General features: G+C 44.6%; 2 protein-coding genes across 3 annotated transcripts in view; one reads left to right on the forward strand and one right to left on the reverse strand.

Annotated features, from left to right (window-relative positions):
- The window catches only part of RANBP9 (RAN binding protein 9), a 58,136-nt gene extending 54,243 nt beyond the window's left edge, over window positions 1–3,893 (forward strand). For both annotated transcript variants that reach the window (XM_090039260.1, XM_090039259.1), the window contains exons 13-14: window positions 807–918; window positions 2,859–3,893. In XM_090039260.1, coding sequence (XP_089895386.1) covers window positions 807–918; window positions 2,859–2,989 — 243 coding nt within the window. In that variant the 3' untranslated portion in view covers window positions 2,990–3,893. The remainder of the gene's footprint in view (window positions 1–806; window positions 919–2,858) is intronic.
- A 1,069-nt stretch (window positions 3,894–4,962) lies between these two features.
- Window positions 4,963–12,413, reverse strand: NOL7 (nucleolar protein 7). The gene is made up of 8 exons (XM_090039262.1): window positions 11,959–12,413; window positions 11,826–11,886; window positions 11,671–11,729; window positions 10,544–10,575; window positions 9,450–9,531; window positions 8,013–8,134; window positions 7,845–7,922; window positions 4,963–5,326 (listed from the first exon to the last, which is right to left on the reverse strand). Exons 1-8 carry the CDS (start codon window positions 12,135–12,137, stop codon window positions 5,256–5,258), a joined length of 684 nt encoding a protein of 227 aa, XP_089895388.1. The 5' UTR covers window positions 12,138–12,413; the 3' UTR covers window positions 4,963–5,255.
- Between the last annotated feature and the right edge of the window lie 33 nt (window positions 12,414–12,446).

Consider the following 12,446-nt stretch of genomic DNA (forward strand, 5'->3'; position numbering starts at 1 on the left):
TTTTTGTTCAAGTTTTGTTTGCTATTTTTGTGAAAAAAAGGAGAGCCAAGACCAACTACTCCAAACAGCCAGCTGCTTTAGCTTGTGGGCAGCAAGTGATTTTGCTGCTACGCAGTTTTGACAAATGTTTGATCTCGCTGCCTTTCTGTAGAAGGTACAGAATCAAAAGTACAAGTTGTAGCTTGCATCTTCTGCCCTGTACCCACCCCAATATCAAATAGCTTCTTTCAATAAATTGCTTTAAATGTGTTAACTGTATAAGGGCTGGTTACAGTAGGGCAGTGAAGCAGCTGAACAAAAAGGGTATCTGGAAAGGGTAGAGATGCCTGAAGAGTATGATTTAAGTGTCAGTGCTCTTTGGATAAGTAGAGAGCATTAGGCATTTGGGCAGGGGAGATGTCTTTTAAAAAAACAAACCCTAAATGAATGGAGGAACTGGTTACATGTGACTTCTGAAGATACATTATGGAGTCTAGGTACTTAACTCTAACTTTCTAGTGTAAACAGTTTTAACTTTTTCTACACTCCCTGCCATCGTTTGTTTTCAACACTGTCATCTTTTTACACAGCCAAAATAACACTTTCTTCATATGCTGTTGGCATGGGTTTTCAGGTTGCCAGGCTAAAAAACAAGGGCCTGGTAACAACAACATTGGGTGTGTGCAGTGATTGTACTTTATCCCTTCTGTAGTTAACAAGCGTTTGCAGCCTGCCCTCTGGCAGAAAAGGAAGGGAAAATGATTAGCCTTAGTTTGTACTAGGAGGGAACTTGAAACACAAACCACTGAATGGTAATCTTTCAACAGGATGCCTTCAGTTTACTTGCATACTCGGATCCGTGGAGCAGTCCAGTTGGGAACCAACTTGATCCAATACAGAGAGAACCTGTGTGCTCTGTTCTTAATAGTGCAATACTAGGTAAGGCTTCCTGGCTTTGTACTAACATGTATATTTAGGTGTGTGCTACTAAAGCACAAACGTAATAGCATTTCCAAAACTCGATGCAAAGGACTAGCTCTCCTGCAGCCCTTACAGCTAAGTGACTTCTGTCAATGGAAGAAACTGAAATAAACCAACACAAAATCTGTAAATTTGATTCTCTGAAAGACTAATGTGAAGTGGCATATTGACAACTCAAAGTGCAGACTAAGTGAACCTGCAGACAGAGCTCTAGAAGAGAAACAGCAGAAGGTAAGAGTAGTGGCTCATGATAGAGTCATGCTGTTGCAGTCTGAATGTCTTCTCATTCTTCATACAAGTGCAGCTCTGATATGAGACAGTACCAGATATGTTCTTCCTTATCACTGAATTCAGCTTGTTTCTGGCTATTAGTATGTGGTGCTGTAATGTTGTATCTATGTGAAAAAACCTGTTGGAGGAACCATTTACTGGTAATGTGGCAGAACTTAATGGCAAAATTAATTGCAAATGAGACCTATCAGGAACCGTACACAAAGGAGGGTCCAGGAGGTTAATTGTTTCAAATATAAAGCAGAGCAGACCATCAGTGACTTCCTTTGTAATTGCCCCTCCCTTTCCAGCGGGGAACAAGCGTGCATGCGCACAAGTGCTCTGGGAGACTGGAAGTGGAGCACATAGAAGAGTTTTTACTTGAGGGAAGGGGCAGAGGGAGCAGAGCACAATGGGATGCTGGAGGACCAATCCCTCACCTGTCATACTGCAGTGTGTGCACATGTAACAGGAAATGCTTCCCTTTTTGAAGCACTTCTAAATAGTAGTCACTTCCTACAGGTTTGTTTTTGAAGCACTTCAGAGGGCATGCAAGGGGTTTGAAGCACTTCAGATACTATATGTCCTGGTGCTTACATTAAACCATAGGAAGAACTTCCTGACTATGAGGCTGGTTCAGCACCTGGAGCAATAGGACACCTAGAGCAGTGGTTCTTAACCTTCTTAGACTCAAGGCACTCCTCAGAAAATGCCAGCTTTTAGTTTTCAATTGTTTTTTCCTTTGTTTTTCACTGCACAAAAATAGAGCAATTTGTCTGTTGCAAAGAACTCAGAAAAACCACTGCACTACCCCTGAAAGGGTCATGAGGCATCAGAGACTGCATTTGCACCCTGGTTGAAAATCACTGACCTAGAGACTGGAACCTCCATCACTGAAAGCTTACTTGTAAGCTGGGCAAAAACTTGTCTAAGATGCCTTAGGCAGGGATGCTGCTGCCTTGAGTAAGCGGTTGGACTGAATAACTTGTTCCTTCCAGCCCCATTTTCTGTGATTTAAACTGTGTGCGAGAGAGAGAAGACCATAGTTGTCAAAATAGTCACTTTCAGTGGTGTCTTTCTCTCAAACTACTTAAACCTGAAAATTAATCTTGTACTTTTATTTTTGTGTTTCAAAGCTAATTAGGGTGAATTTTTAGGTCATTTAATTGGTGTCCATATGAAACTTGCCTATTCTACTAGTTTTAGATGGTACATAGCTGAAGGGACCATGACACAAAACTAGTTAAATCAGTGATGTCGATTCCATTCTTATTACTCAGTCCCATCTCCACTGCCAACAGATTCTGGGTGCTTCAAAAGGAAGATAGTTTAAAGAACATTCAAACTGTAGACCAGGGGTATGCAACACTTTTGGGCAGAGCACCAAAAACGCCTGCAACCTTGATTTGCAAGATGTTGGCATGATGGGGGAGCTGTGAGGGGTCTGATGCTTGGGCAGAGGCTGCGCTGCCACAGCTTCCTCTGAGTGCCAAGTAAAATGCCTTTGCATGCCATGCTTTGGCACATGTTGGGAGTTCCCTGCTTTAGACTTACGTTTTTCAGGCCCCTTATTTCAAGAATATAGTCACCTGCTTCAACTCTTTATGTACAAATCTTTTTTTTTTCAGAGACCCACAATCTGCCAAAGCAACCACCACTTGCCCTAGCAATGGGACAGGCTTCACAGTGTCTAGGACTGATGGCCCGATCAGGAATTGGATCCTGTGCATTTGCCACAGTGGAAGACTATTTACACTAGCTATGCATTTGAAGATCGGAAACTTATTGTGGTGAATATTCAACGTGGAAGTAGACCAGCTCTGCTGACTGGAATTTGGATTTTTAATTATGTACTAAGGAGAGGTCTGTCGCTTTACGTTGCTTCCTAGTTTACAGCATGATGCAAATGATTTCTAACTTAGTGTTAGGAGAAAATTTCCATCTTTAAACCTCTTAGAGAACTAAGAGTTAAATTTCATGGATTTTAACATCAGACATCCAGATTGACAATTACAAACCCTTTACATGATTGTCCAAAACAAACCAAAAATCCTACTGCTTTGCGGTGGGGCAGAAGACTAGAAAATGTTGTGGATGTATTAGCATGTGGGTGTAAACGTCAAGCAAGATGACTTGCCAGCCTCCACCCCCATTATTACATAGTTCAATCAGTGTAATTTGCAAAATGCATAAACATCTGATGGTTTGGGTATATAGTGTTGATGGGAAGAAATGATATTTTTTAATGTGTACTGTAAAACTTGAAATACTCAGGAGCTGAGTGAATATGTTTGTTGCTACTTACAATCCCAACCTGTTGATCTTAGTAGTTTTTGTTTTAACATGGTTTTTCAACTCTGTTTCCTTGTTTAACTACAGAAAGCTTCTGTTGTAGACTCACCAGTTTAACTGTTGTATTATAACAGTATTACATGTCAGCACAGTGTGGTTATGACCTATTTATATAAAAACCAAATATTTAGTCAATTTACAGTCTTAATTTAATCTTTGTACACCTTGCATTTTTAAAAGTGCTTAAATAGTACTATATTGCAATAAAATGTAGTGATATCATAATTAATCAGCCATTAAAAACTTACTTCTACTTATATATAGAAAAATATATATATTTGTAGCATGGCTTTGTATGCTACATTACCTTCTATTTTGTTCTATCTTGAAAATGAATTAGTATCAACTTCTAGGTCATTTTAATATATCGCTTAGATCAAGCAAAAGTTGTTTTCTGGTGAACAGAATGCTGCTTGCTTCCAAGTGTTTTTTGTCTGGACAGGCTGGGCTGCTTCTGGCTGTGATTAATGGACAAAAGTTTCCACTGAAAAATCTTTGCAGTTCTCTAAGTAAGCACTTGCACTAAAGGTCATGAATGATAGCAGGGCAAGTTAAAAACTGGAGTGTGGGAGGCATAAGCCATCTTATAAACAGCTACAAGAGTTAAAAATTAGTGAGAGGATGGGTGGGGGGTCAAGCTCCAGACCAAACTGATACTGAAAGGAAATTGAGTCAGTCTGTTTTGAGGTTGAAAGCAGTTGTCGGACTGGGACCAGAAACTTAACTTACTCTTTCACATCCCTTCTGAGTACTAGAAGTTGGTTTCACATGTGGCTGTTCTTGCATAACTGGTGCCAGGGTTTGAATTATGGGAGGGAATGGGGTCTGCAGGAGTGTTAGGGGCACAGTCTGGCTGGGAAGTTGGAGCATGATGGAGTGCCTTGCAGGTAGGCATCCCTGCCTGCCTGGCATGCAGCCCTGCCCCCACTGACTCGTGAGCCTGGAAAGGACAGGGTGGGGAACACATCCTGGGGATTTGGGATTTCCAGATGGTCAGTCTATACATAAAATAATCCCATCTATAAAAGCAGTTACGACTGAAGAGTTTACTACTTCCGTATCTTTTGATTATCTCTACTCTTGCTCCTGTTGTTGAAGGTACTTGGAAGTAAAGCTCTGGACTTCTGGCCGCACTGGAACAGAGAAGACTCTCAAAGTAGCAGAAAAAATTATATAGTTGCAGTTCTCAGAGCAGTTTCAAGTTGCTGGTTAGGACAAAGTCTGCATCCTGGTTGAAAAGCCACCCCCTGACTTTTAAACAAGACCCACCAGCTTATAGCAACAGGGGTGTTTTTTGGAGAACCCCACGTTAACAAGTATCCAAATGAAATAGAACTAGATAAAGATGATTATTTCAGACACTTATCACATGAAACAATGTAAACACTTCCCTTTTTAATGCACAAAGGAACACACTGTGGGTTAACAGTGGTGTCAGTCTCAACACATTTTTGCTTCTAACTTGTGCAACAGGGAATTGTAATACTTCAGTCACTGGCTGAGATTGGATGTGCCCATTAATCTTCAAGGCAGACATCCTTCATTGCAAAAGTAAGAATGCAACTGTACAACACTAATTTTATTGCTGTCAATAGGGTTCCTAGCAAATAAAGACAAATTTTCCAAATGTTTCTTGAAGGCTTTCGCTTTCAATGAAGCCAGCACTTCCTGTTTCATGTTGCAGTTTCCAATTTTGAAATCCGGTGTTGTTTGAACCGCTGGGCTCTCTCTTTTTTTTCTGCTCCTGAAAGATGACAAAATGGAGCATGAAGATGAACAGCATTCAGCCATCGCCTTCCTGCATAACAAAGTTCTGTGACATTTGCTGTTGTGTATTTGAAAACCATCTCTAACAGCGCAAGAAAATACTTGCCTGTTCTTTGTAAGGAGTTTGTCTTTCAGTAGTTTCAACTATTTCACTAGCAACACAAATTACACACTGACCGATACTGTTAAGCCATATTTTCTTGCATACCTCTCAAACCAGTAACTGGAAACTGCAGTGTGTTATATAAGAAATAGCTAAAAAGTTTTTATTTTGGTTTTTGCTGGTAAGTAAGTTGCAAGTAGATTTTGCCTTACATGGGGCAGAACAATGAGCAGGCTCAGCTCCCTACCTACTGCTACTCAGATTTTTCTTTGGAATAAGTAACTGTCTGCTTTTTAAAACAAGGCACATATTTTCTTGTATACATACCTAGAATAAAATATGGCACCAATGCAGCTTTTGTTATTGTTTTAACACCCATTCCTAAACCATTCTGACCTCAGTTAGGTCAGGCTCTATAAAAAAAGTACACCTTACCCCATCAATCACTATGGATATAGATTTCATAGACATCAGGGCTGGAAGGGGCCTCGGGAGATCATTGAGTCCAGCCCTCTGCCCAAAGGGCAGGAAGTCAGCTGGGGTCATAGGATCCCAGCAAGATAAGCATCCAATTTACTCTTGAAGGTGTTCATTGTAGGTGCTTGAACCACCTCTGCTGGCAGACTGTTCCAGACCTCGGGGGATCGGACAGTAAAGAAATTCTTCCTTAGGTCCAGCCTGAAACGGTCTTGCAGGAGTTTGTGACCGTTCGACCTCGTCATCCCTTGGGGCACTCTGTTGCTTGTCTAGCATTAAATGACTGAGTAATTTTTGTCCTCATTTACTAGCCATTAGAATGTTGTACAGTAAGAAAAAACTGTTACATATGTTCACACTGGAAATCCTTGCCCATTTCAGAAGACGAATTCAGGGTCTTATTCATTCCCAGTTGCTCATAATTTCTGGGGTCTCAGAACACCACTTTCTGCTATATTAAGTTTACACAAGTCAAGCAGAGGGGAATACTTGAATTAATTTATACTCCTTTGTCAGCATTTGTTGACTAAAAGCAGTATGAGTTCAAAGTTAGGTCCTGAGGTCCACTTCAGACACTAATTTTTGAAGTTCTAGTTTGAAATAACCATTACTCTAGTCTAAATCTTGAATGAAATGTTTCAAAAGGGAATAATTCTAGGCACTTGCATTAAATGCTGGAGTACTGTCATACAAGTGTTGTTCTGGGGTAAAAGGCAAACAATACTTTTGCAGGGTCTTTTGTACATGCCTATATAAAAGTCTGAGAAATGGGCATGTTCACTCTTGACCAGGCTGTCAGGACTTTTTTTTATATGGAGTCTGACCACAGTCCAGGCATTCTCTTGAGCTCTCTAAGCATACTTCAGGGTACAGATCCTCTATCTGCCCACTCCTGATGGGCAGAAGCCCAGGTCAACTGCCTATTCCAGATGACCGATACCAACTCCCCAACCCCAGAATCTCACTAAAAGACTCTTTACAGGTCCATGCTATTGCAAGCAACAGCATATTATAGCCTATTTCATAAACAAATCACACATTGTCTTTAAACTAGTTCTCATGCTTCATTATTCTCACTGGTGGACTGTTTTGTGCCTCAGACAGTTAGAAATCGTTTTTTCAGCCCAAGTTCATGTGTGGCTGGTTTATATCCATTTGTTCTTTTGGCAGCTTCATCCAGTAGCTTAAACAGTTCTGCTCTTGCCTGCATTTGGAGAGGGCCACCATAGCCTGCTTGGTTTACAGGGCTGAATAAGCACATTTATTTTAACTCTTCACAGGCAACATGAAAGTGTAAAAAAGTGAACATGCCAGTTCTTATCCTTAAAGCATGAAAAAACCCCCACTCTTAGGCAACTTCTTGAATGCAAGCATACTTCAGCATCTCCCCCCCTAAGCCTTTTGGGGTTCATGGTTCTTCAGGGAGGTAGCTCATCATTGATCTTCCCCCCTGCTATGAAACTTTGCCCAGCACTTCATCTCTCTCTCTCCCTAGCTGTATCCTGGCCAGTCATTTCCAAACTCCTTTTACACTTTTTTTTTTTTGACTGCCTATTTTTCAGGTGGAAAAAAGCAAAAGATAAGTACCCCCTGGCATCTTTATCAGCCCAAAATACAGCAATTCAAGTTAAAGGTTCTCCATTTACCCTTGTGTTGAGGGCATATTCACTTTGCTGATCCGGCCTCCAACAGATATCTGATGCAGATTCATAATATAGCATACTTCATAGTGGCAGCTAGAATCCATACCTTCTATATACACATCAGGACATTTACAAGTCATCAACAGTTGCAGTAGCACTAATTCAGGTCAGATTTTACAAAGATGTGCTGGAAGGTAAATGGTTCTACCTTACCACCTGTTTGGACATAACTAGATTTACTCATAACCAAAAGAGTAGCACAGTGCACTTACCCCAGGATTTCTTCACAAACTGAACTGCAGGTTTTTTCACTTGACTTGTCTTGTTTGCAAGAGAGAAGAACTGGTTTGCTGAAATGGAACAGAAAAAGGGAGCTGCTCAGTTTGTACGTAGAGATCAATCAAGAACAGCTAGAATCCAACCAAAAGGAGTCTCATTACCAGTTGTTCGGCTGGTGCCTGGTCCATAGAGATGATTATGTATGAAGTCTTTAGCTGTTTGTTGGTGCCAGCTAGTTAGATCCTGGCCTTTTAAGCACACAGCTGAATAGCCTTCCTTCAACCTAGTTCAATAAAAGGTTAAAAGAAAAAAAGCCATAGCTTATTTTCAAGCCCCAAATAGCATATGTAGCAGCCAATATTTTGTTTGTACAATCAATATTTTCAGTGGTTTCTAGGCCAACTGCCAGCGCTGTAACATAATATTGTTCAGCTTCATTTGCTAGAAATATTTCGTTATTTCACGTTAAAGCTTATATTAATAACTTGCCTACATGTGCATCTCTTCATTTAGACTGAGATGGTGTAAAACAAGTCTTATGCATCTATAGAAATCACTTTGCAAGTCCATTCCAGCCAAGATAACTGTATTTTCTTGCATATGGCACATCCTTGTATATTAATATGCACCTTGATTTCAGAAGGCAGCTTAAGGGAAAAAAAGTCCAAGTAACAGATTGAGTAGCAGCAGCTAGGGAGCTGCAACTGCTCCTGATCCTGCTGCCAGCCCTGCACACTGAATGGGGCTCGCAGACCAAGCCTGCACACCGAGTCTCGGGCTGCACAGCAGGGCTGACCCTGCGCACCAGGTCTGGGGCCACAAATCAAGTCTGATCCTGCATGCTGGAGTGCATCTAGAAGGCTGGTGGCAGGAGAGGTGCAGCCACAGCAGTTAATGTTGTCAATATCTCCACGTTTCCAGACCCATGGGAATCCTCTCTTGCCTACAATATGCACCTGCATTTTCACCAGGTAGTTTTGGAAGAAGAGAGAGGTAGGCTATGTGCAAGAAAATATAGTAATCCACTTTCTGACCCATATCACCAGTCCCATACTCAGACTGCATTTGCAGAATTTCACATATTCTGTGGGATTCTCTTTTCTTTCAAAGATTTCTTCCCTCTACTACCGTCTGTACCCTTTGCTGCTCTGGTTCACACAGCTGCTACTGCTTATGCACCCAATCAGAGCCTTAGCTCCCTTGCAGCCATTCACATTTTTTCTCCTCAAAATGATCTGAGGACTCCATACACAAATTCTGAATCTCCAGGCCTAATTTTCTCCAGGGGTTGAAGATGAAAAATCATTTGCATCTACAGGACATGAGACTTTGCCCTTGTCAAAGGGGGGCCTTTGCTGAAGGAGGAAAGCAATCACTCAGTGCACACAGGAATCCAGGAATAAGAAAAAAGATGCCAAAAGTTCACACAAATACAACAAGCTTTTCTGCTGCTGTCACCAAGGATAATCTGACCCTGAGTAAGCTGTGAAGTACTGGATAAGATTGCTGGATAAAAGTAAAGTGAAGGGTTTCTCTTTTAATGATTTTAGTTCCAAGAGCTTTTCTACACAGAACAAAAAACCTACTTAACACCTTACCTAACAGTCACTGTTTCATCTTTACTGTCCTCTCCTGGGGCATACCCTTCAATCCCGTTGTCAGACCCATCTTCCTTTCTGCCTAGACAGATATTTAATGTAAAAAAAGTGTAAAGTCACATCTGCACATTACTGTCGACCTGTAGGTAGGTAAGAGGTACAAAATGAAAAGAAGTAAAACTGACCCTACCAGTTCTCAGTGGCAGGGAGGAGAGGGGTGGCAAGAACAACAATGAACAAGTGAAAAAAAACCCAGGTCCTCAGTTGAACCAAACAGGCATTTTCAGAAGCAGCAACTCAGAACTCCTAATACATCTGCTGCCTTGAGAGGCTACAATTGTGCAAGGAAGAGAGATTATTTAACTTTGCAGGAGCCATGTAAAAGTCACATAACAAGAACTTCTACCCAAAGGAAAGAGATGTTATGGCTTGGTCATAGGATGTGCAAACTCTCTCCCTGGATCAGTATACAAATCTGCTGTAGTTAAGTGAGAAATGAAGCCATAAGCAGGGCTATCCTTTAATACAGTTAAAAAAAAAAAAAAAAGAGCAAGAGAGAGAGAGGAGGTAAGTTTAGTCCAGAGAGGTTTACCACATTTAGAAAATTAAAGATCCAAACTAGATTATAAATATTTCTGGGATTGCAAAGGCCCTGAATTTTGTTTTCATAGTTGCTGAGCTGGAAAAAAAAAATTTGCATCCATTCCCCACCTCTTACCACTCACATGTGGTACAACCAATAGGATCACAGGCTTTGTGCTCCAAAAATCAAGGCAGTGCATTTATAAAGGCATGTTATATTAGGAGAATGTTTGTTTACAAAACTACAAATCAGCACCACTTCACCTAAGCAGGAGCAGCACCAGCTGCTTCTAGAGATAGGTGGAACCTTTTAAATCAAGCAGCTGCACAGCCAGCTAACACCATCAGCAGGCTAGGTTGTCTCCTAGTTGGCAACAGAGCACTAGCAGAGATCAAGTTTTCCTGCCCTGGAGGCTGGCTTTCCCAAAGAAGCTCCTTGCCACCAGGTCTAACAATATGGACCTAATGCAACCCTAGAGGCACTGAATATCAAGCAGAATGTTGCAACTTACCTTCATTGGGTGAGTCCGACTCTTTGTTTTCACTAAGGAGGAAATGTGGAAATTGTTTAGAAAAGTTGTTTTAAGCTTAGAAAGACCCTCCCCCCGCCAGTCATTCTAGAGAACATATGAGTCTGCCTTTGTCCACAGCACTGGGGAGAAACATTTAGGCAGACATACTGCAAATTAACCCTGCACCCTCCCCAGATACTGCTGCAACCCTCTTCCCTCGCACAGCCTGCTGCTCCCTGCCCTGTGCTTCCAGGCTGATCTGTTGCTTCCCCCCCGTTCCCCTGTTCTCCCTGCCTGGTTTGTGGCTCTCCTTCCTGCTCCTTGCCCCACATGGTGTGGTGCTGTGCTGCCAGTCCCCTCCCCTACCTGCCAAGTGCCACACACAAGCTGCCTGTGCCCCTTGCAGCACCTGTGCAGTGGGTTATCCACCCCTGGTTTGTAATTACCTTGCTCCACTACTAGTTCTGGCAGCAGACCCCAGCCGACACCACAACCCAGGCGCAGAGCAAGGGCACATCTACATGTTTCATGCAGCTGCTGTGATAGCAGGGCACAAGTGCTCCCTGGGAAGGCAGTGGTTTCAGCCCAAAGAAAGCCTGTACCTGCTGCTGGGTGACAGCATGGAGCTTCTTCCAGCCAGCAGCATTCCCCTGCCCTGCACCAAGAAGGGTGCACCCAGCTCTACCAGCAGCAGCATGGAGCAGGCCCTTCCTGCTCGAGCAAATCAAGACTTTCGAACCATCATGCCTGTCGGTGGGCCTCAGGCCCAGAACCCAGACCAAGAAAACTGACCCTAAGTTCTCTCTCAACACCTGGGTCACAAGCCGGACCATGGGGTCAGCCCCAGAGCCCAAGTTTCTCCCCAAGGCAACTGATGCTTCAGGCTGCCTCCTCCTCGGACTGGGGGGAGTGGAGATCTGCCTCATTTCTGGCAAACCCAGGGCAACAGTCCCAGACACCAATGCTTGCAGCCTCCAGCAGGTCAGGTCCAGGTGGCTCCAGTTCAGGAGCCCAGCCCCTCACTCCACCAATGCCCCTTTCCTTCAAGAGCCCCCCTGCTCCCTTCCTGCCCGGGAGCCAGACCAAGACAACGGCCTCGGCCCCCGGGCGCGCGCCCCTCCACTCACCTGTGGGGCGGGGCCGGACGCAGCGCCTCCAGCACGGCCGCGGGCAGCGCCTTCCTCTCCTGGGGACGGACACAGATGGTGGCAGCGCCGCGGGGGCCGGGCGGCCCCCCCCGTGCTGTCCCAACCCGATCCCCCGACCCCAGCCCCCCCGGTACCTTCTGCTCCTTGAACAACTCCTGGCGCCGCCGCCGCTTCGCTCTGAGCTCCGCGCGCTCCCTGCGGGGGGGAGGGGGGCGGTGAGGCCTGGGGGAGAAGTGGAGCTTGGGGGGAGGAAGGACGGGCCGTTACCTGCGCGCCGCCGCCTCCGCGAGGCTCCGCCTGGCCTCGGCCTCCGCCTTGGCCCGCTCGAAGGGCACCTCCTCTGGGGCTTCCGCCTCGTCCTCCTCCGACGAGGAAGGGGGAAAAGGAGCGGCCGCGGGCGGCGTGGGCTGCTCTGCCGGCCCCGCACGGCGCCTCCGCGGAGCCATCTTGTCCGGAAGAGGTGCCCCCTGACCCGGAAGTGTCCCAACGACTGCCCCTCTTCCTAGACTGCGTTACATGCATGCGCAATCCCTCCCCCTTCCCAGAAGAATCCGCCCTCACGCGCAGCGGGGAGATACTGCGCAGGCGCTGCCCCGCTACCCCGGAAGTGCGGGGCAGGGCAGAGGCCTTTCCTTGAGGGCATCGGCACGTGGCAAACACATGGCGCTCACAGCCAAAAGCCGGCGGGGCGGGGGCTGATACCCACCCCTTTTCCTGTCACCAGGGAGGCAGGAGGCACTTCCAGCTCTTAGCCC

Source organism: Crocodylus siamensis, chromosome 3 (genome assembly GCF_052110815.1).
Source record: "Crocodylus siamensis isolate JL-2025a chromosome 3, ASM5211081v1, whole genome shotgun sequence".
NCBI lineage: Eukaryota > Metazoa > Chordata > Crocodylia > Crocodylidae > Crocodylus > Crocodylus siamensis.